Consider the following 22,597-nt stretch of genomic DNA (forward strand, 5'->3'; position numbering starts at 1 on the left):
GTGGAGAGAAGAGGGGAAGGAGGGCTAAGGAGAAGAAGACAAACAGCAAGGAGGAGCTGGGTGTGGGAGAGTCAGTGTGATTTGGGGAGTGAGGGGGATGGATAGGTAGATGGGGCCGGAGCGCGGAAGACTCTGAAAATGTCTGACACAGGGATTAAACTTGCTTAGCTGGGCAATAGAGAAGTGCTCTTGATTTCTGAGCAAGGAATGACAAAATTCTGGGGATGTGTGCAGGAGAAAGGAGACACTAAAGGCAGTAACGGTAATTAGGAAATAATCACAATAGCCTAGCTAATGAACTATTTCTAGAACGAGGATGGTGGCAGTGGGAAGGGAAACGAAAGAGTGGATGTGATAGCTAAGTGATCTTTCAGTCTGTCTAACTGATGGAGAAGTGAAGTAATCTCCCTCCATCACTGAGAGCCACTCTAAACCCAGTAAGCATTGCCCGTTGTCATTTGAGAATACAAAGCACTCAAAAAAGGTATAATTTAACACAACTTAAAATTGATACCAAAGGAACAGACCGTATCATGATCAGCCTTTGATTCATTTACACTGCGTCTTAAAGACCCAGGGCCTTTAACGCTCACTCTGGCTAAGGAAGGGGGTCTTTAGGCCTTGCATAACTCTGTATCCTTGTCGAAAGTGTACCTTTCCATCAGAAGAGAAAAAAGTGACAACTGTGTCCTAACCTATCCTCACTAGGAACTACCTACTGGGAAAACTGCTCACACAAGAGGAGGAAAAAGGTCAAATTAGAAAGTTATCACTTATAACTTTTCATGCTGCATTCATGTGGAAAAACTTGTGCTTTACCAAGCCCATTCCTACCTATTTTCTCATTTTCCCTAAAACAGTCATGAAGGTACTAAGGGTGAGAATTACTGGCCCCATTTTATAAAAGACAAGGTTTGACGCCTGCCCATGGGCACATGAGAGTTACAAGGACCAGAGTCTCCCAACTCCCACCGCAGGGCTCTTACCACCACACCTTGCAACACGATCACTAAATGGCCTTAGTTAAAGGCAAGCCGTCTGAACTCTACAAGATTTAAAATAGACACTGGTTGGATAAGATGTGAGTGCTGTGAAAACCCAGGCAGGGGAGTAGATAAAGGCTGCCCAGAAAATGTCCTCCACTGAATGAAACACAATCCAGAGCCCAGCTGGGAATTCCATTGCCGCCATGGGTTTTGGAATTGTTTATTTCTATTCATTGGCTCGAATCTTTCATTCCTGTCCTTGTCTCTTCTTGTCTACCTCCTTTTCTCTCTCTCTCTCATTTCTCCTAACAGCCAGTGCCCCTCTCTGCACATACACATGCCTCGGCATCTAATACCACTCTCTAAAAATACATCTCACAAGCTTAGTCTCCTGCAAGGTGGCACAACTTAAAATTGATACCAAAGGAACAGACCGTATCATGATCAGCCTTTGATTCATTTACCCTGTGTCTTAAAGACCCAGAAATAAAATAAACAGTTCACAGGGAAAAAAAATTAATGCAAAATGAGAGACTCTTTCAAGTGGCATTTTCCAGCCCAGTTTTTGCAGTGGGCTTATGTAATCAGACATAATGATCTGCACATGTTTGGTTACACTATTTCAGAAATGATTCCCAGCCCACCAGATGACGTCAGAGGGGCCAACGTTGACCCCCCAGAGTCTGAGTGCCGCTCTCTTCTGTGCTACCCAATTAGGAAAGAAAGATGCCAAATAGCAGAACTGTCAGCCCCACTTCCTGCCCAGTCATGTAGACTTTCTGCAGTTCTCTTTCTGAGTGTGTCCATAGTCTCCTCCCCACACTCTTATACTTTCCTCATGTTCCTCTCTTCCACTTACACATACAGAGCAAAACTTCTTCTGGAAAGACCGATCTTCTAGCTCAAAAAGATGCAGGCAATGGATAAATGCCTATGTGCTTGAACCTCCCCATACAAACACAGAATAACTTAATTCATTTGGAATCCATTTTTGAGAACATAATTCTCCACCATGGTATCTTGGATTTTTTCTAAGCAGGCGTCTGACAAGTCAGCCATGAATACAGGAATAATAGTTAGTATAAGCGCAAGAAGGGAAAAATCCCTCTGCTCTGGAAACCCTTTCTAAAAAAGGGACACAGGTGCCCAGAGTATGTTTAACAGGGTCAGCTCTAACCTCCCTCCTTCCCTCCCAGAGAGGAACTTGATAAATACTATATAAGCTCAGAGGAGATTCTGCCTAAGGAAGGTAGAAAATAAAGAATTCCTAATTGGGAGGGGCCTTAAAAGTCACCAAGACAGTCATCACCTGGTACTTAAGTCCCTTCTACAACATCCTGACCAAGTAGTTAGCCAAACAATGTCTGAACGTGCCAATGATGGGGAATTTTTGGCTTCCAGAGGCAAAAGATTCCTTCTTTGGACAACTCTGACTGTATCTTACAAAGGCCCTTGAGATGTCGAAGTGAAATCTGTTTCCCTGAATCTTCTACTCAGTGATCTATCCTACCTCCCCTTAGATCATTCACGATGAATCCAATCTCTCTCATTGATGACAGCGTGTCTTAAACTATTACTTACCACCCAAACCTTCTCTTTAATGGGCTAAGAATTCCTAATTTTTTCAACCGTTCCTCATCTGATGAAACAGCTGGTATCCTCTTGCTTCCTTCCAGGCTGGCCATTGTCATATATGATTTCACCAATGCAGAGTTAAAAAGCTATCACCTTTTTCATTGCAGATTCCATACCTCAATTAGTATAGGCTAGAATTACATCAACACACTATGCCTACCTTTCCTTCCCTCCATCCCCAATTTATTTTAATCCTAACAACAGAAACAACAACAAAAAATCCTTACCATCATCCAATCATAGTTTTCTTAGACAATTCTGAGCCAATAGTTCTACTGGAGCATCTTATGACCTCTAAAAGCCCAGGAAATCACCTCTGATCTAAAGAACAGCCTCCTTTTCCAGGCTGCCCTCTTGTCCCAGCTTGCTGTCATCGCTGCTGAGATAGCGGACGATTGATCTGAGAAATCAAGTTGGATTGCTGTCCCAAATCTACACTCGATTCTCCTTGTGTCTGTCTGATCGATTTCACTCTGTGCGACATAGCTTGTCGCTATGAATTTTCATGCTAGTCAGGAGCCGCCAGCGCACCCAAGAACAAGTAGAAGATGGTCTGCACCCCTCCCCATCCCTTCAGCATACCCAGTCTCTTTGTTAATTTTTTTTAATCGTCCTTAGATGGGAGAAAGGTGGTTTTTTTTTTACGACGACAGACCTGGATGCAATGGATTTCGGCTACTGGTTTTTCTCCCCAGGTTCCCAGGCCCCCGCTTGTGGGGACATTTCCTACCACTGTTGTACTAGGTGTCACCTGTTTAGCAGCCCCTCTCAGCTGAACGCATGTGGCCGCAGGTGCCATGCAAACACTGATTGCGTGTGACAGCCCTAGACTCCAGCTGCCTGCATGAAGCCTGCCCAATCGCCACTTTTTTTGAGGGTAGAATGCTGCCGATGGCATGACCGATACAGAAACAAGAAACTAGGTGACCGTAAAGCTAAGAAGTCCTACTAAGTGGCATTCTGAGCCCTATGGCTTTGAACTAATTGACAGTGATAGAATAAAAACAAAGGGTGGGGAGGGGGGGAGCCTTGTTTTCTTACACTGATGCCCTGCGGACTGTACATCTGACTGGCTGCGAGTCCGTCACTGTATCCTCCTGTCTGGCTGATAACATGGCGAAGGGTATCCACCTAAACAGATGAACAACAACAGAGAGGAAATTAGTCAGGGAGATGCAGGGAAAGGGAGGCACATCATCAGCACACAGGCTACCACTTGGGCTCGCCAAATTAATGCGATCACTGGAGACATTCTTCCTGGGAAAGGAACCATTAGGAGGAGGCTGGGCCTCCTCTCTATGCCGAATCCACTATCCTTTCTGATTTCAGTAAGCAAGACAGAAAAATGGTCAAAGAAAGCTGGGATTCCCAACACTGAAACTAATTCAACAATGCTGCATGAGAAGGCAGGGACTGGGTGATAGAGGGGCTGAGAGTGGGGAGAGTGAAGGGATTTTTTCCCTGCCCACCAGATCATCCTATCTAACTTCTTTGCTGGGGATCCTACAAAAGTCAAGGTTCTGTGTAGAGGGGCTTGGCCAGCCCCCTCACAGAGAGAGCAGTGTGCGACTAATGTTGTCTTTCTGAGGACTTAAATGATGGCCAGCTGTTTAGTCATTCGACCAAAGTCTGACCATATCTCCTCAAACTTGTTTATGTTTCCTGTGCAGGGGGCTGAATCACCGGCCAGTTGGTCTCTTCCAGGCATGTAATGCTTCCTGCTCCTCTTGCAGGGTGGGAGCCTGGATGGGCTTGGCTCAGAACTTCCCTAGCGATTCTGACCCAGAGCACAGGACTTCACCCTGTCACATCAGGCTGTGTGCTGACACAGGAGGATGGCTTCTGAGCCGTCGTGAAGGCGAGCTGCTGACTAGGGAGCGCTGAGGGTTTACACCACACGCTTGATTTGTGTGCCCCAGCATGGACTTAGACTCATCACCAGAAACCCAAGTCCCTTGACCTCAAGGATGACTAAGAAGATGAGTTTAGTCAAGCTGGCTGGGTGTTTTTCAAGGTTGAAATGAAAACGTGAGATACTAAGGTATGTGCCTACTCATTCATGACCTCTATATCGGGCAAATGTTGAGTGTGGAAAAGCAACAAACAAGAGAGGGACCTGAAAAGTGAACTGATGGACTCAACTCCTCCTCCCTTTCCCTTTCATGAGCAAAGAATACACTGGGTCCACTTGTCCGACGGGCCTTAGTCACCTCACCCTGTGCTTGCCGCTCTCCTGCCTTCCTAGTGTGACTGACAAGCCAGAGCCAAACGCATTCACAAAGTGTGGACGAGATTCCCCACGACAATGGTTGTCTTTGATTCGGTTTGGTTGTTGGTAAGGTTTTGTTTCTACATGTCTGTCTGTCTGTCCGTCTCTCTCTCTGGACAGAAGCAGGAGTTGCCAATCCGACTGAGGGCTCTTGGGCGCTAAAGCATTCACCTGGCGGCACATTGGCTGGGTCCCTACCTGTGATTGCACGTTGGCTCCAACCTGGGCCCCTTGGTAAGAATCCCCATTGAGTGACTGCACGCTCATGAACAAATCTCCAGAGTTTGACATGTTAAAAGAACTGGAAGAACCTGGAAAGGAAAGAGTGAGGCACCTGAATCACAGAAAGGAAAAGGCTTAACCCCCGCAACTAACAGCCAAGAGGAAGAATGACATGCAAAGCAACCCCCCCCAAATAAAAACTGAAATCAAAACAACATCAACAGAGTCTGGTTAGTAGCATGAAGAACAGAGCAAGCAATAAAGGGTGCATATCATTCATGTTATGCGAAGCCCACATCTCACTGCAAGTTGCCCATAGGACTGCTTCCCCTTAGCAGCTTCAAGCTGAGAAAGGAAACATGTATTCTTCTCAACTTGCTCTGTTTGAATTGGAGACAGACTCCAGACCCAAGGTCTCTCTTTCATGCCTCTAAAATTCTAGGATTGGCTGGGGGACTGCGGGCTGGAGACTACAGGCTGGTCAATGGTACTTCTGCCACCACGATGGAGCACGTGAGCTATCTGCTGGATTCTAAATAAACTAATGCTACACCCGTCTACTCTCACATGGGGAGCAGCACCTGGGAGGGGAGGGCATGAAGGCAACGCTGCACAGTAGGGCTGGCCCTGTGATATGAGTCACCTGATTTCTAGAAAGAAGGTGATGTTCCCTGCCAGGTGGCAAACAGTCCAAGAGAACCATGAGGACTGCAAAAACAAGTGAGAATAATATGCTCTTCTCTGCCACCTGCCGTTTTGGAGGAAGATGAGACAGAAAATGGACCAGGAATTCTCAAGCATGCATGAAATATGAAATGATAGTAATAATAATAATAATAATAAAGTGAGTCTCCAGAAGAGCAGTTAACTATCTGCTTCCTCCTCCTAGAGTTGAAGCTTTCTCCCAGACTTAGCCTGTAGGCACCACCTGGGTTCCACCGGTTCCACTGTGGTAAACCTAGTCCCCCCTCAACCTAAACACAAGGCCGTGGGAAAGCTTAATATTATTCTGAAGCCATCGTGCAGCTCAGCGCATTAGGAAAGAAAGCTCAACGTGCAAGGTTTGGTTAAAACATGACGTTAGCCTGGAAAAGGAGAGACCTCAGGGACCCAGGTCAGTTCCACTCTACTGTTTCCATCCCTATATTGCTCAAATTGCACTCCTGCCTTTGAATTCTGAGACAGCCATCATCCGTGTGGAATCGCCCAACAATGATTCATGCCCCAGCTCTGACTCTCTTTTATCCCAAAATAGGGATTTGTGCCGTCCTAGAGAGCTGTCTCGCCTCACATGAAGAGCTGCAGCTAAGCTGAACAGAAGGTTTTTTTGTTCCATGGCAGGACCACTTAACTAGCAATGACTTCTAAACTCTGCCACTCTCCTCAACTATTCATGGTATCCTCATCCTTCAAAGGCAAGAGCCATTTAGAGGAACCAAATGATTTACTTGAGGACAATTTACTTGGGGACAACCTTAAGTTAAGGAACATCTCCATTCTGCTTTGTTCTTTGGGGTGTTCATCCTTATGCAAGGAACCAGCTGAGTATTTTGCTACACAGACGGATCCTCTACTCTTAACTCCCTTCTCATGGGAAAAAGGGATTGCTTTCTTTGGAGGGTGGGGGACAACTCAAGCACCATCCAAAGAACTGTGACATCCTGATAACTCTGAAACATGTCCTATGTATGTCATCTGGCACACATTTCTCGGTTTAGCTTATCTGAAAGGAATTAGAAAAGTTGATCTTAGGCAAAATAGGTACAAGATTTGACCAGGTGTGGCTTACACCCAATCAGTGGGCAGAGGCTTTGGCCTGGGCCTTCCTTCCATTAATGTGGTGCAAATCTTTCAAACAGTCCCCCCCCAACATGTGGGTGAAGCAGTGCGTAGCACAGATCACATTCGTATGTTAAGATATATAAGACCCAGGCATCTGTGTCCCAGTTACATCCCTCTCAAATCTTTCTTTCAACCACAGCAATATAACCTAAATATTAAAAGCCATTTTATAATAAGTATTACAACACACGCTCACAGGTAGATGTTATCAGAACCAAAAACCGGCAGCTCTAAGAACCCAAATTATAATTGTTTATAGGATATCAGAATTTTTTTTTCCCCCGAGAGTATTCAGTTTGAAGCCCAGGTATCTTATTTCTCTCCCAACCAAATACCATGTAATAAACATACACTCTACATGCTTGGTTGATGGTTTATTGGAAATTAGCACACAGACTGAGAAATGGGAGAAACTTCCAAAGGGCTACACTGATGCCAAGGAACATGGCACCCATGGAATCATGAAGGCACGGAATGTGTCATTTACAAGATATACACTGCAATTGACACAGATGATTTAAAAAATATATGTGCATAGATAAATTGTAAATATGTCTGCCTGCCTAATGTACATAGAGATAAATATGCACATATCAATGTACTTCATGTACAAATGTGTTTGAATCAGAGCAGTAATTGCAGAAGGAGTCCCTGTGCTTTTGGCCATGCTGTTTCAGCATTTCATTGTCTCTGTACACCCACGTACAACACAGCCATGGCTTCTGCTTCTCTGATAAGTAACTAGAGGCAGTGATTTCACTGAGGAAAGAGACCAGGTGTCATGAATATTGCAATAAGGCAGACACAAGTCCACACAAACATCTAAGTAATGAGGGGAAGACTCATTCTTCATCTGGCACTGGAAGTTGGAAAGAACTTATCCTGGATTGGATAAACTCCTGGGAAGGATGTGATTCATAGACAAATAGCATGTGGGCTCACTCGGAGGTGCTGTGGAATTCTCAAAGAACTAAAACAGAATTACCTGGCTTGCTGAGAAGGTCAGTCTGGAACCTTACCTGCAGGTGGCTATAAAGTGATGGCAATGACTAGAAGCACATTTTAAGACGTGCTTGAAGGTTAAAAGGTTCTGAATTCGGCTTGGGAAGGGAGGCAAGTAGCTCGTTTAAGCCGTAAACCAGACAGCTGGGGCATGTACAAAGCTAAACTTGCACTCAACTAGACAGAGAAGTGATAGATCACCTACAGATTCTGATGCATTTGCTCATGCAAACACGATGTGGAGACGTGTTAACAGCCATTTTCATAAAAGACAATTTCCTGAACACTCTGTTTCTACTCTAAAGAGTCTCCAAGAGAATTACATTTGTTCAGGGGGAAAAAAAAAAAACAAAACCCAAACTCAGTTAACTTCAACATCCAAAAAATAGAATACTAATGATAATATCTCAATCTAGAGCAGGGTTTCTTGCCCTTGGCACTATTCACATTTTGGGCCAGATAATTCTTTGTTGTGGAGGAATATCTTACGTATTGTAGGACGGTCAAACACATCCCTGGTCTCCATCTAACAGATGCCAGGAACATCCATCCCCCTACAACTGTGACAGCCAAAAATGGCAACTTTACTGAAATTGAGAACCAATGACCTAGAACAAGAATGAATTTACTTTTTCTTCCTAAGGAACTTGAGGTGTTTTAAAAGTATTAGCTCATTATAACTCACAGCATTTTTAGGAAGCAGATGGATGGCAAGTATCGCCTTAATTTCTGCAATCTAGAAATCAAGGCTTCACACAGATTAGGTGGCCAGTCTGATCGTACTGGACTCTATTGGCCTCCTATACCATTTGGAGGCTCAGAGATAGAGTCTCTTTGCTGGATGTAAGCTTAATTATATCATGCTCACTTCTCTGTTTTTCATGATTTTTCCCTCCAAATTAAAATAAAACCACTGTTACTTTCTACTCAGGGCAAAGTACAAGAGGGAAAGGTTATCTGGTTCAATGGGAAACCAGATAACCTTCAGTAGGTGTGCATGTCCAGGTTCTAGAGTTCCAATTCCAGGAGGCCGTGTTTTCATTTTCCACAAGGGAAGAAACATAGGGAGAAAGAACACAGCAGAAAACATCAATGGGATAAATTCTTTCACTGGTTTTAAAAAACAAAACCATGAGGGTTCCTATGGCTTTACTAGCAGTGTCAGTCAACTTCTCTGGATGTGTTACCTCCTCTCTAACCATGTGTACTATACATAAACTTCTCTTAGGAAGCCAGTGTCCAGGGTCTTAATATGATAACCTTCCACCAACCCAGAAGAACACCAAACTTCCTATGAGGGGCATAATAAGAATATGTTAAAGGGCTTGCTGCTAACTAATGTCACGGCTCAATCTACTGTTGTCCTTGACACACACAAACACATACAACTAAGCAAGAGAATTCAAATCTGTGGGTTCTGAGCCTCAGAAAAACGGGGATTGCTTAGCTAATCACAGGTCCTGCTAAGATATCAATGCTGATGCTATGCCACAGAAAATATCTGTAACCCATAAGCCAATTTCTTTCTTCTTGGATATTAAAATGTTCTCCAACCTTCCAAAATAGATAATCCAACCTTCCTAAAAGGGCCTTATTTTTCTGAGATATTAACTCTTGCTTTCATAATCTCATCAAAAATAGGAAATTGAGAAGGTGTCACTTTAGGTCACTCCAAAAGAATTATGGACCCGGGGTTATTAACTATTGCTTCAGTTCGTCCCCATTTTTGTTTTTTTTGTTTTTTTCAAAACTTAATTTTCTTGTCTTCTCTCTATTCTTCCTCCTTGCTCCATCCATTTTGCCCAACTCTGCTGGTGTAAAATATGAAGCATTCCAAGTATCTCGAAATACTTGTTAATTCCTCACAGGCCCTAGCCCTACGTGATTTTTATGAATTAGGCTTAAGGAAATAGGAGGCCAGGCATATATCAACAAACAGGAATATTTAGAAGAGGCCTAAATAAAGATACTGAAGTACTGCTCTCAACACAAAAGCCTCTAGAAGGAATAAGATTTACTTGCAAAATATCTTCCTTGCAGTAGAAATGAGTATTTATATTTAGTAAAGCTTCTGGAAAGAACTCCTGCTTCGATACTGAGGATATAAAAAGTTCCCAGGTTCCAGAACTCTACACTCAACTAAAATATATTTTCACTTCCTAACCTCTTATTTAAAACTTGCTATTTCAATTATTATTTACCCTTAGGAATTATCAAAGAGCTGGTATACAACATTATATAAACACCCTATGTGAAAAGCTGAAACATTTTAAAGTTCTCCCTTTATCTGTGTAGCGATTTGGGTTGTGTTAAGAGCAAAGAAAAGACAGAAAAACCCATTTATAACTTTTCCTGTTAAACCGTTTATCTTTTAAAATTCCATGCTATTGCACATATACAATAGTATTTTCTTTTGTCTCTATTTTAGAAAAAGCACTACAAAGGGGTTCCTCTGCATATTATTTCCAACAACTTATGCACCACTGGAAAGCTTAGCTCAAATTTTCCATAATAATTTACTCTGTGCTCAGAATAGTCACATGAAGTTTAAGCCACCAGAAAAATTCCTTAGAAAACTATAATCACATACTGATATTCCAAGAGAGCCAAAATAATTCTTAAACACAGACGAGGGGGTTAAAATGCTCACTTTTCTCTTTTCAAGTGCTTTGGGAAAGAATAAAAAGTTAGGGATTTAGTAATGAAGGGAGTCCACGGGGCCCTTCTAAAGACTGTTCATAAATCATGCTAAGCCATCTGCGATGCAGATATATCAGGGACAGGAAAAAGTCATTTTGATATCTGTTTTGCATTATGATAACCTTTGCAAGAGTATCGAATGTGTTTTTGCTAATGTTGACAGAATTGTACTTCTTCCAAAGAGACAAGTGAAAATGTCTGCCTAGCAGTACAATTCAACTAGTATTGCTGGGTCTGAAATGCTTAATAATTGACCAGATGGGGAAGAAGGAAACTCTCTGGTTATTGAACCTGTGAGCCTTGATCCTTTGTCAATCACACCATGATGAGAAGAGAAGGAAACACACACACACACACACACACACACACACACACACACACAAAACCTCAAAAAGCAAATATGCTCTCCATGGTTACCTAATCTGGAGTGCTGGGAAAAATGAAACTGGATTGAATTCTACATTGTCTTACCATATCCATGTTTACAAAGCCCAGGCCACTCTTCATGCATGATTCCATTTAAACAAAAGAAAGCTGTGATGGTACAGCCCAGTGACTTGGAGAACTTTATGATAACAAATTAGAAGCATCTAGAAGCTCACAGAAGACATTAGTGTGTGGAGCCTTACATGTCTCCAATAACAATCTACCACAGGGTAGAAAGAGGACTTATTTTAGTGGGCAAACAAGCGGGGAGGTCAAAGACACCACATACCCCCAAATGTTAGAAATTAGATTTAAAAGTCATATTATGATCTAACATATTTAATTTGTGACCCTTTAAAGTTGGGGCATCAATTTTCTTAGACATGTACCCCACAGCCAAAATCAATGCATCTGGTTCATTATGGGGAGAAATATCTTAATCTAACTTATTTAATAAAGGCTTATTGAATAAATAAATACTTATTTAATAAGAAATATTTCTGGTTTTCCCTTTAAAAAAAAAAGCACCAACGTGCATGCCTTCCATAGCATACAAACACCAAGATTATATTTTTTATGCGTTACTGATTATTTTTTTCACATGTGGAAATTAAGAACTGATGGTACAAGGCACACCCCCAAAATATGTTATGTTAGGCTAACTCTGAAATTAGTGATACAATGCACATTTACTAAAATAAAACCAGGAGCACAGCACATGACTGATACTGTAACAGGAAAACTGGAATCTGAATCACTTGAATTAACGACTGGCAATTTTCTTTGTAGTTTACATAAAGAAAACCAACACAATAAAACAGTAAAGAACGACAACTATAAACAATGGATAGCAATCACCATAGTTGGCTTTGCAGACCAGAACATTTTAATAAGATATTTAAAGAAGAGTGAATATTCCTTCAAAGAATGCATGCTAGTAGATGACCCAGACATCATGTAATAGGAACAGCAAAATAGATAAGGACAACAACTTCATATGAGACAGACTAAATGCCTGAACCCCAAGGGACTATCTCAAAGTACTAAGTCAAGCTTACTTATTAGAATCTCTGAAAGGAGAATTTAGAGGTCTCCTCATCAAAACCAACCAATTTACCTCTGTCCAACTTAAAGAGACACATTAGTGCAAACCCTCAGACAAGTCCATCTTATAAACAGCAAAACACATTGCTTTTTGGAAATGAAAAGAAAAACCCAAAGTCGCATCAACAGTAAAAAAGACAATCAACTACATAAATCAACCCATCCATAGCCTAAAGAATTAAAAGAAAACCCCAGTGTAGGAAAAGCACATATAAAAATGGAGAACATTTCCCCCAATTCAAAGAAAAAACTAACCAGCTGAATTGGGAGTTGACGGTGAGTTAGCTTGGCTTCCATGGGCTGACACATTGGTAGCAGTGACAGCTGTTTTGGCAGCATAAATATTGGCTTCCTCTTGAAATTTACCTATGTTCTTCTTGTACCGGATTCGTTTATTTCCAAACCAGTTTGATACCTAGAGCGGTTTAAAAGAAGAGGAGAAAGTTACCAGTTCATCCTGCACAAACATCACAGAAGAAAAGGAAGAACTTATGAGAGGGTTGAAGAGGTAGGCTAATTGGTCTCATCCTAGCTCTGATTTTGCAACATCAATTAAAAGGTCTGAAGGAAGGGCTTGGAGAGGAGCAACTATATAAAATGAGATTCTCTTGCTTAATATAACACAATCTAGCAAAACCACTGTGACAAAAATTTTTCTAGGGAGGAGATGTTCATTTCACTAGGACCCTTTTAGTTCAGGGCAAGCATTTTAAATCTGCTTACCTCTTAAGTATAGGACACTAAAATAAACCTAGCATTTCAGGAGAAATGCCTGTTACTTACCAATGCTAAAGCTGACTTTGGGCAATCAAAATACACAGACCTTTAAATAGCCAAATAAATCTATATCAACATAGGGGTGCTTTCATGGATGGATTAATTTCACATTTTTATTAGTTAAATAACTTTAATATGGACTAGATTCTTAGCTGCATTGTACTACTGACCTTAGGATCAATATAATTCAATCCAATAAATTTCACTAAGTATTTTGTGCAAAGCTTGGTGTTATCTACATGAGGAAAAACTGAAGCCTAGCACTGATTATTCCTTTGAATTCCAGGCTTTAAATGTTAACACCAATACACACAATAAACGTAATTTACTTTCATTTGTTAATTTATTTCCTTCATGTGGCTCACAGCGGCTGTCCTGGCTTGATTCTATGCCTGTTCTCTTTATACCAAGACCTCTGCCAGACACAAGTGGAGACACAGTGAAATTCAAGTTTTACTCCCATAATCCTGCCTTAGGAAGGAGAGTTTTATACCCCATATTTCAGATGTGATTTCAAACTAAAATATTGTGGTTTTATACAATTACAAAACAAACCATGAATTTGGTGAGAGAAGGAGAAGTTGGTAACACATGTACCACAGCTTACATGTAATTTAATTTATCCCAACAATGGCAGATAAAGAAAATTCTTGCAAAACTACACTTATTTTTAAAGTGCATTAGCTAAATTTAAAAATCTTATAAGGCTATCCTTCATAGACCTATATAGCTCCTACTGAAGCAGAAATGCCAAGCCTCTGTTATAAAAATCAAAACATAGCATTGCAATATTAGTAAACAAGAGAGAAAAAAACTCAAGAGAAAATGCTTTATTTATTGTAAATGCTGGTGCCTACAGAAAGAGAGTTAAACTGGAAGAGGAAGGGCATTTCTGGGTCCATTTAGGGACCACTGCCTATCTAATTTCACTCCCAAACTCATGCTTTTCTTTTTTTAGAAGGTTAGTAGCTTTATTTATTTATTTATTTATTTAATTTATTTATGGCTGTGTTGGGTCTTCGTCTCTGTGCGAGGGCTTTCTCTAGTTGCCGCAAGCGGGGCCCACTCTTCATCGCGGTGCGCGGGCCTCTCACTATCGCGGCCTCTCTTGCTGCGGGGCACAGGCTCCAGACGCGCAGGCTCAGCAGCTGTGGCTCACGGGCCCAGCCGCCCGCGGCATGTGGGATCCTCCCGGACCAGGGCTCATGCTTTCCTTGATGTAACTTTCACTATTCATAGGAATCAATCATCATTGTGGTTGGTTTTTGACTTCTAAGTGGAACAGAGAGAGAGGAAAGGAGGCAGGGAGATTTTTTCTGAGGTAGCTGGATGAGCTGGAAGAAAGGGGGAAAGATGAAGGAAGTTTGGAATGACTTTTGAGGAGGAAAGAAAATGCCTGTGGTCTAATTAAATTGGCTACGTGACAGAAGGTGAGAAGGAAGAGGGTGGAGAAGGGACCGGTCCTGGGATGATTCCTTTCTACAGGAGAATAGATGCTCATGCAGGGAAGATGCTGGGTCAGTTCAGGCATTTCCTGCATCGTCCACTAGGGGGATGTCATATGCCCTGAACAATGTATAGAATCGGTATTTTCATTAATTAACTCACTGTTCAACAATCATTGACAAGGTCTACTATGTGCTAGGCACTAGGGATACAGAGATTACTGACTTACTCCGAGACAGATAATGCAGAAGGAATCACTGATTCTCTGGGGAAAGTTTGATTCACATTTTGAAAATGTTAAGTTTGAAGAGCCCGTGGGCAGAGCCATGGTGAAGTCCAGTGGGAAGTAAGATATATGAGTTTGGCGTTCCGGAAGAGAAGTCTCATGGGGATATTCAAAGAGCTGTATATTTGCAGCTGTGAGCACGGAGGGGACCACTCCGATTAACTGTGTAGAACACTGCTTTTCAAAGTCAAGTGTGCATGGAGGGCTTATGAAGACAGATCCCTAGCCTCCTCCCCTTTCCACCAGAGATTCTGATTCAGGACTGGGGTGAGGCCCAAGAAATTTTTTTTAAGTTGAAGTATAGTTGATTTACAACATCGTGTTAGGTTTAGGTGTTCAGCACAGTTATTCAGTTTTATATATATATATATATATATATATATATATATATACACACATAAATATATATGTATATTCTTTTTCAGATTTTTTTTCTCTTATAGGTTATTACAAAATATTGAGTATAGTTCCCTGTGCTATACAGTAAGACCCAAGAGGTTACATTTCTAACAAGCTCCCAGCTGATGCTGCCTTCTGTAGATCATACTCCAAGCAGCACTAGAATAGAGGAAGGGCTGTTCTGGGATCAAAGGAGAGGATGGTCAATAGATGGGTTTCTGTGTATGAGCATATTTTTGTTTGGGAATCACAGGAGGACTCACTAGTAAGTGGATTTTAAAAGAATATGTGTCTTAAAAAATAATTAAGGACCATGGGCTAGGACATGATGAGATGGGGGCTAATGAAAGAACAATACTTTTAGGATAGGTAGAGATGGCAGATCCTCTAAGAAGACTGACCAGGAGTGGCCCAAGAGGAAGGAGGAAACTCCAGAGAGAACAATGTTAAGGAAGCCAAAGTAGGAGAATTTCAAGATGGAGGGGTGATTATTAACAACAACAACAACAAAAAACCCAAAACAGGGCTTCCCTGGTGGCGCAGTGGTTAAGAATCAGCTTGCCAATGCAGGGGACAAGGGTTCGAACCCTCGTCCAGGACGATCCCACATGCTGCGGAGCAACTAAGCCCGGGCGCCACAACTACTGAGCCGGCGCTCTAGAGCCCGTGAGCCACAACTACTGAAGCCCATGTGCCTAGAGCCCGTGCTCCACAACAAGAGAAACCACCGCAATGAGAAGCCCGCGCACTGCAACAAGGAGTAGCCCCCGCTCGCCGCAACTAGAGAAAGCCCGTGCCCAGCAACAAAGACCCAACTCAGCCAAAAATAAATAAATAAATTTAGTTTTAAAAAAACCCAAAGCAACAAACAAACAAACAAAAAACAAGAAAGATACAGTCAAAGGCATCTCCTAGATTTGAGAACTAGAGATAGAGGGAGATTTAATATATCATGTGGTCCAGCCAACCATGACTGGAGATGGGGCAACTAAGACCCAAATAGAAAGAGTGAGTTCCTAAAATCCCATGGTTGACTCAGCATAAACATGCTCCTAGCAAATGGTCGCTCTATGATATCATATTGTCTCCCACTGGAACTTGTTTGGCAATGGTAGAACAGTCTGGTTATTGTTGGGAGGAAGTGATATGATGGGGAAGGAAGAATGGTATCGCCTTGGGATGGACGGGGGAAAGAGAAAGGTGATACAATATATGTAAATAATCATTTTAATGGACAAACTATTTGCACCCTGGATTTCCATAATGAAGGATGTGAAGGTTGCTGGAATAGGCCAAGATTCCATTTTTTATTCAGATACAATACCGACTAGATCCTGAAGAGTTCATTCTATTTTCAATAGGGATTTGGAATTCCAAATCCCAGAATTTGAATTCAAACAATATAGTGATTTTCAACTTTAGCAGCAGAAGATTCCATGACTGAAATTCACTGTTTGTGGGTTAGTGATATGGTTTATATCTGGAACCATTCCACAAACATGCAGCAAGTACCATAAAACATCAGTTCTCTTTTCTTGTGGACAATGGGTCTAGATTTGGACAAGAATGGTTAGAAACCTAGACAAAAATCAGGCCACCTGAATTAGACCACTGATGTTCTGCTTTCCCAGGGTTGTCAAGACTGGAAATGACCTTCTGCTGGGTCCAAGTACCTGAGGAAGGTCCAGGTTAAAAAGGAGACGATTCTTTCTGCCTTGTCTGAAAGGAGGTTTCCAAGACTGCTGCAAAATCACACACAGAGTGCTGGGGAGAGCCTGGCAATCTCTTCATTGCAGATCCCCTGTGTGGAGTTCTTTATTTTGACTAGACCTAATTCTGCTTAGCTAAACACAGGTTGATGGGATCAGCACCCGGCAGGGAGTAGCAGAAGCCAGGATTCAGTTCAAGGAAGTACAGATGCTCAGTTTATACAAAACAGCGTCTACTTCATTTACAAAATGTTAAGTGAAGTTTTTCACTAAAGTAGGCCTCTTCTCCCCAACTTCCCCCTCACCCTTGCCCTTTTTGGAAACACTAGTACATTTGATTCTCTTGCATGTGACATAATTCTTAGGAAAGCTTTCTCTGAGAGGTTTCTTGACTATCCCTACTGGTCTCAACTAGAGACTGGTGGTGGTATTTGAGGTTCAGACTGAGTAAGAAGTTTGGATGGATCCTTTGTGTAGACAAAATGTAGATACATATAAAACTTGCTGACTTTTCTACTTCATATTAATGCTGAACACTCCAGGTCCATAAAAATTTTATGTCATGTGTCTTTCCACGTCAATAGGCACCTGTTACGGTTACTGCTCTTTGGGGGAAGGGGGCACTCAGTGACATTTTGTGCAATCATTCCAATGCAAGCATAGTGACATGTTAAAATTCGTACACTCCATCAGTTACAGAGTGAGGACATCAAGAGAGGACATTTGAGTCCCTTTCATTTAAACGTTCCATTCACTGACTCTTAAAGTTCCTGGGTTGGGCAAAAAAATGGGCCAAGGAATTGAGTATGCTTGAGAAAATAACATGAGAAATTCAGATGGCTTTCCAAGTACATGCAGAATTCTTCACCCATTTGAAGCAACGGAGAGCTCAGAGGGAAGAACCCTATCCCTGTTTTTACACTGTACTTAGTCTTCTCCTACTTCTGCTGGTTCCTCTGAAGTTTTTCCAGGTATTGCCTTGGAAACTTTCTTATGCACATCATGTGCTGACCTTGCCATTTTAAGGCTTAAGTTGATGGAACTTACAAGGCATGAAAGTTCAAGAAAGCAAGACCTCCAAGACTCTGCCCTGTGACTCCACCATGGCCAGGCTATGGGCTGAGCCCTTTGAGGGCTTCTTACCTGGGACACTGTGATGCCACACTTCTTGGCTAACTCCTCTTTGGCTTCCTCACTGGGGTAGGGGTTGCTGAGATGGGAATAGAAATATTCATTCAGGATTTCCGTCGCTTGCTTGTTGAAATTCCGTCTCTTCCGCCTTCATAAAAAGAAAGGAAACAACAACGACAACGGAAAAAGAAAAAGTTCACACCAAATATACATAAAAAGGGAGAGGAGAGGATCTACATCTGGGAGAAGGCCCTTTTTTGAGTGAAAAGTGAACAAGAGGAGATTTGAGCAAAGGGGCTGGATGCTGAAAGCAGTGCTGAAAGCGTTCGTTAAATACTTCATTGTGTACTGTTGGGACGCTGAGCAAAAGAACAATCACACATATTATACAAATATTTATACAGAGTGGTGAGGGGCATGAAGTTGCAAAATCCCACCATCTTGGTTTTGAACCCCGGACCAACTAAATACCAGCTGGGTGATTTGGGATGCCTCTCCAAACTTCAGCTTCTTCAAATGACAGTCCAAAGAGTCAAATTGACCTCACGGGGTGACAGGGAGAAATGAGGTCATACATAGAGAGGACTCAGCACAGTGCCTGGTACATGACAAATACTAGGACTTAGTGGGGATTCTTCCTACCAGGTTCCAGGCCTTGGGCCATACCCCTCAGAGCCATCAATTCAAATTATTCATTTTTCACAACTAGTGAGGTAGCTATGGTTATTCCCATTTACCAATGAAGAACTGAGTTCAAAGGTCGCTCAACTAGTAGGTTATAGGGCCAAAGTATCAATTCAGGTCTGCCTGACTACGAAACCCAGCCTCTTTCTTGTATACAGATTGCCTCCTGGCAATTACACAGAGACTCTGTAGCCATAAGTTAAAAATACATTGTCTGGACTTCCCTGGTGGCACAGTGGTTAAGACTCCATGTTCCCAATGCAGAGGGCCCGTGTTTGATCCCTGGTCAGGGAACTAGATCCCACATGCATGCTGTAACTAAGGAGCCCATGTGCCGCAACAAAGGAGCCCGTGAGCCACAACTAAGGAGCCCACCTGCTGCAACTAAGGAGACTGCCTGCCACAACTAAGACCCATAGCAACCAAATTAATAAATAAATATATATATTTTTAAAGTTATTTTCTCTCTGTTCTATCCCCATATAAGTGCATGCAACATTTTTAAAAGGCATGGGGAAGGGGAGCGAGAATGGATGGAAATGAACCCCCTGACTACTTGACCTCCCTTGAAAGGAGAGAAGCAGCGCTTTCTAAGCAGGAACAGCTGCTAAATGGTAAAACATAAACCCAGAGAAATCTTTTTAATATATAGGTTGCTAAAATGAAGAAAACCACTTTTTGAATAAAAGCATTTTTCTTCTTAAAAAAAAAAGTGCTAATTGGACTAATTTAAAGTGAGAATCACTTTGTTGCCTCCTCCCAGCTAAGGCCTGAGGATAGCTGGGGTTTGCTTAGGGATGCCTGGCTCTTTGCAGATGCTGGCTGGCCCTCCTTGAGGGGCTGGGGTCTCTACTTTTAAATTAGCTCCATTAGCACTTCTGCCTTTCTAGCTTTTATCAAAAGCTTTTCCTTATGGGGAAAAAAAAATTTCCAGAACATCCCTTGTTATGCCAGGATATTGAATTTTCTGACTTAAGCCAACAGAAAGCACCGATCGCCTTGCTAGACAGGAAATTCAGCTAATATTGTATTTTCCGGGTCCCACTTGGATTAATTAACATAATAAAGTGCCTGATTTTACCGGATGAACACCATCTGTCCATAGGTATTAACCACATCTGTCCGGATTATGCCAAGCCCAAGCCACCCTCCCAAATCATGCTGAGTTTCTGGGTCACCCAGCATCAGAAATTGGGCAGCTTGGATTAAAAAGCCCCACTAAAAAGGAGGCGTGTATTAAAAGCTCTTGCATGATGGGAATTTGAGGAAGGTAGCCAAGTGGCTAACCCGGTCTCAAGGCTAGTCTTTGGATAACCTCTGGCTTCCTCTTGGCCTAAAGAAAACAGTTGTTTTAGGCCTGGGGAAGTGGCCCCTGAAGGCTCCCCTAATTGGGAGTTGTTTGCATTAGCATTACAGTGTATTTCTTGGGACTCTTCCAACTGAGCTCATAGGAAGCCTCTCTGGAATGAGCTGGGGTGCAGGGATGGTGCAGACAGCTGTTCCCGGCTCTCTCCTCCTGGTGACGTGCAATCTTCCTTTAGGTGGTCTCATCTACTCAGATGGATGCACTTATCACCTTGTGCAGTGGCTGTCTCAATCTAGGGCCTTTGAAGCCCCAGAATTAGGATTTTGCAGAATCTCAAGAAACCCAGTAAAAATACTATAATTCTGACAATAAGTTTATTTGAACTAAGACACCTGGTTTCTTTGCTTTGGCTGGAAGTGTTTTCAGCTCGGTGAGTTAACATTTGTTATTTCAAGCCAACCAAAAGCTTTGATCATCAGTTATCCAGGTAAACTTAAGAAATGTGGAAGTTGATTAAGTTTTAGGGATGGAAATTTTCAGATCACAGTGACTCAAGAGTGAGGAGTGTAGGCACCGTGTACATATGTTGCTAACCACCCAATGTGTTATCTCTGACCAAATGCCTCTCCTAAGAGCCAACGCCCCATTTACTACTGCATACCCCAGACACTTCCAACAAACTCTGTGCTTCTAAGACTAGTATCACATTTCACCCAAACCAGCTCCATTTTCTTTTTTTTTCCATATTATATAATGACATCACTATAGATACAGAGTTCATTGTATTTGCTAATTTGTTTGTCCATTCATTTGTTCATTTATTCCTTCAAATATTTGAGTACCTAGCATGCGCCAGAATCTGGGAGTGATTCTCAATTCCTCTCGCTCTCTTACTGGATAAACACTCTCTGTCCATAGGTATTAACCACATCTGTCCAGATTATGCCAAGCCTAAGTCACTTTCCCAAATCATGCTGAGTTTCTGTATCACCCAGCATCAGAAATTGGGCAGCTTGGATTAAAAAGCCCCACTAAAAAGGAGGCGTGTATTAAAAGTTCTTGCCTAATGGGAATTTGAGGAAGGTAGGCCCCAGAGCAAGTCTTAACCAGTTCTATTTTTCAAATCTATCCCTTTTGTTCCATCCTTAGTGTCATTGCTATTTTTGAACTGGGTTTAGAGGAGCCCCAGTCTGTCATAGAATGGGCTTAGTAGTGTTGTCCAATAGCACTTTCTGCAATGAGGAAAATAAATGTTCTCTGTTCTCCAATATAGTAGCTATTAGCTGCATGTGGCTATCGAGTGGCTGAAATATGGCTCATATAACTGGAGTGCTAAATTTTTAAATTTTATTTACTTTTATTTTAATTAATTTAAATTTAAAATCAAGAAGCCACAGACTAGACAGTGCAACTCCATACTGATGCTTTCCCTAAATCATGGCCAAGCAACCCTCTTGGAAGGAGAGCAGGGACTTACAGCCCTGGTGCACACCATCAAAAGCACGAAATGGCTTCAAAACCTCCTGCTGTAGTCTATTCCATCACATACCAATGTTTATCTTAAAATAAGAATATTTTCCTCCAAATATTTGAGTAAAATGGGGAAGGTTTTTTCATACTTATTTTGCATTTCCCCAGTTTGAGAAGCACACACCTCAACAGTGGTCTCCTACCGTTTCTTTGAATTCAGCTCATCTTCAAGAAAATCACTAGAGGAATTCCTCCAAACCATGGATCTGATCATGAAAATAATAATAATAATAATAATAAATAATATATAATATACTGAACCTTACTATATTATAGCTGAATTATGGTGTGAACACTACGTTCCAGACACTATACTTTTTAAATATATTATCTTAGTTATTCCTGTATAGAATTATCCCCATTTTAGAAACACCAAAACTGAGTCTTAGGGAGGATAAGCCACTTACCCCGGGTCACAAAGGTAGTCAGGGTTGTGGCAAGAATCTGAATCCAAGAAGTGCAACTTGAGAACTTACACTATAAATTACTCTATTCCCTCCTTAAACAGCTCAGAGAGTTTCTGCTGCTTCATAGGACCAATTTGAAATCTTTGCTGGTACAGTTAAGGTCTTTCAGTGGATCTAGCCCCTCCCTAGTGTCTCATTTCCCTCCAGTCCTACACATGCTCTACATAATTTCATCCAGCTACATCACATGCTTCTCCATTCCCCAAAGGCACTCACGGCGTTCATGTTCCCGTGCCTTTTCATACCACCCTGTGTATTTCTCTCCCGCAGCATTTGCCACAAGTTTACACGTGTCTTCCCAACTAAACAGCAAATCCTCAAGGGGAGGAGCCATGTTTCACACGTATTTGAAACCCTGCTGCCCGACACATAGTATGCATTCCAGTAAGTAATGCCTGTTGAAGTTGAATTATGTTGTTTACTTTGCTTCTGTGATTCCTTCTATTTGTTAAACATCATACTCCTCTGAGATTCAGCAGTGTCTGCCTCTTCCTGATTTTTGATTCTCTCTCTCCTTTGGGTAAACTTGGCAGATGTACTTCCTGTGATCATGTGCAGTTTTATGCTGTTATAGGAGCACCTGTCCCAGGAGGTTATGAGCTCTTGAAGGTGGGACCCACATCTACATGCAGTTTTTCATCTTTGTTATTCCAGTGGCTAATATAGCATTTGACAG

At 41.9% G+C, this 22,597-nt stretch overlaps 1 protein-coding gene across 5 annotated transcripts in view; it reads right to left on the reverse strand.

The window, feature by feature from the left end:
* The window catches only part of PBX1 (PBX homeobox 1), a 318,235-nt gene that overhangs the window by 61,336 nt on the left and 234,302 nt on the right, over window positions 1-22,597 (reverse strand). For 3 of the 5 annotated variants that reach the window (XM_082406234.1, XM_082406232.1, XM_082406233.1), the window contains 4 exons: window positions 17,947-18,082; window positions 12,442-12,601; window positions 5,089-5,201; window positions 3,663-3,752 (listed from right to left, as the gene is read on the reverse strand). In XM_082406234.1, coding sequence (XP_082262360.1) covers window positions 3,663-3,752; window positions 5,089-5,201; window positions 12,442-12,601; window positions 17,947-18,082 — 499 coding nt within the window. The remainder of the gene's footprint in view (window positions 1-3,662; window positions 3,753-5,088; window positions 5,202-12,441; window positions 12,602-17,946; window positions 18,083-22,597) is intronic. The other 2 variants (XM_082406236.1, XM_082406235.1) reach the window with 1 other exon arrangement.

Source organism: Balaenoptera borealis (assembly GCF_965194805.1).
Source record: "Balaenoptera borealis genome assembly, chromosome: 1".
Taxonomy (NCBI): domain Eukaryota; kingdom Metazoa; phylum Chordata; class Mammalia; order Artiodactyla; family Balaenopteridae; genus Balaenoptera; species Balaenoptera borealis.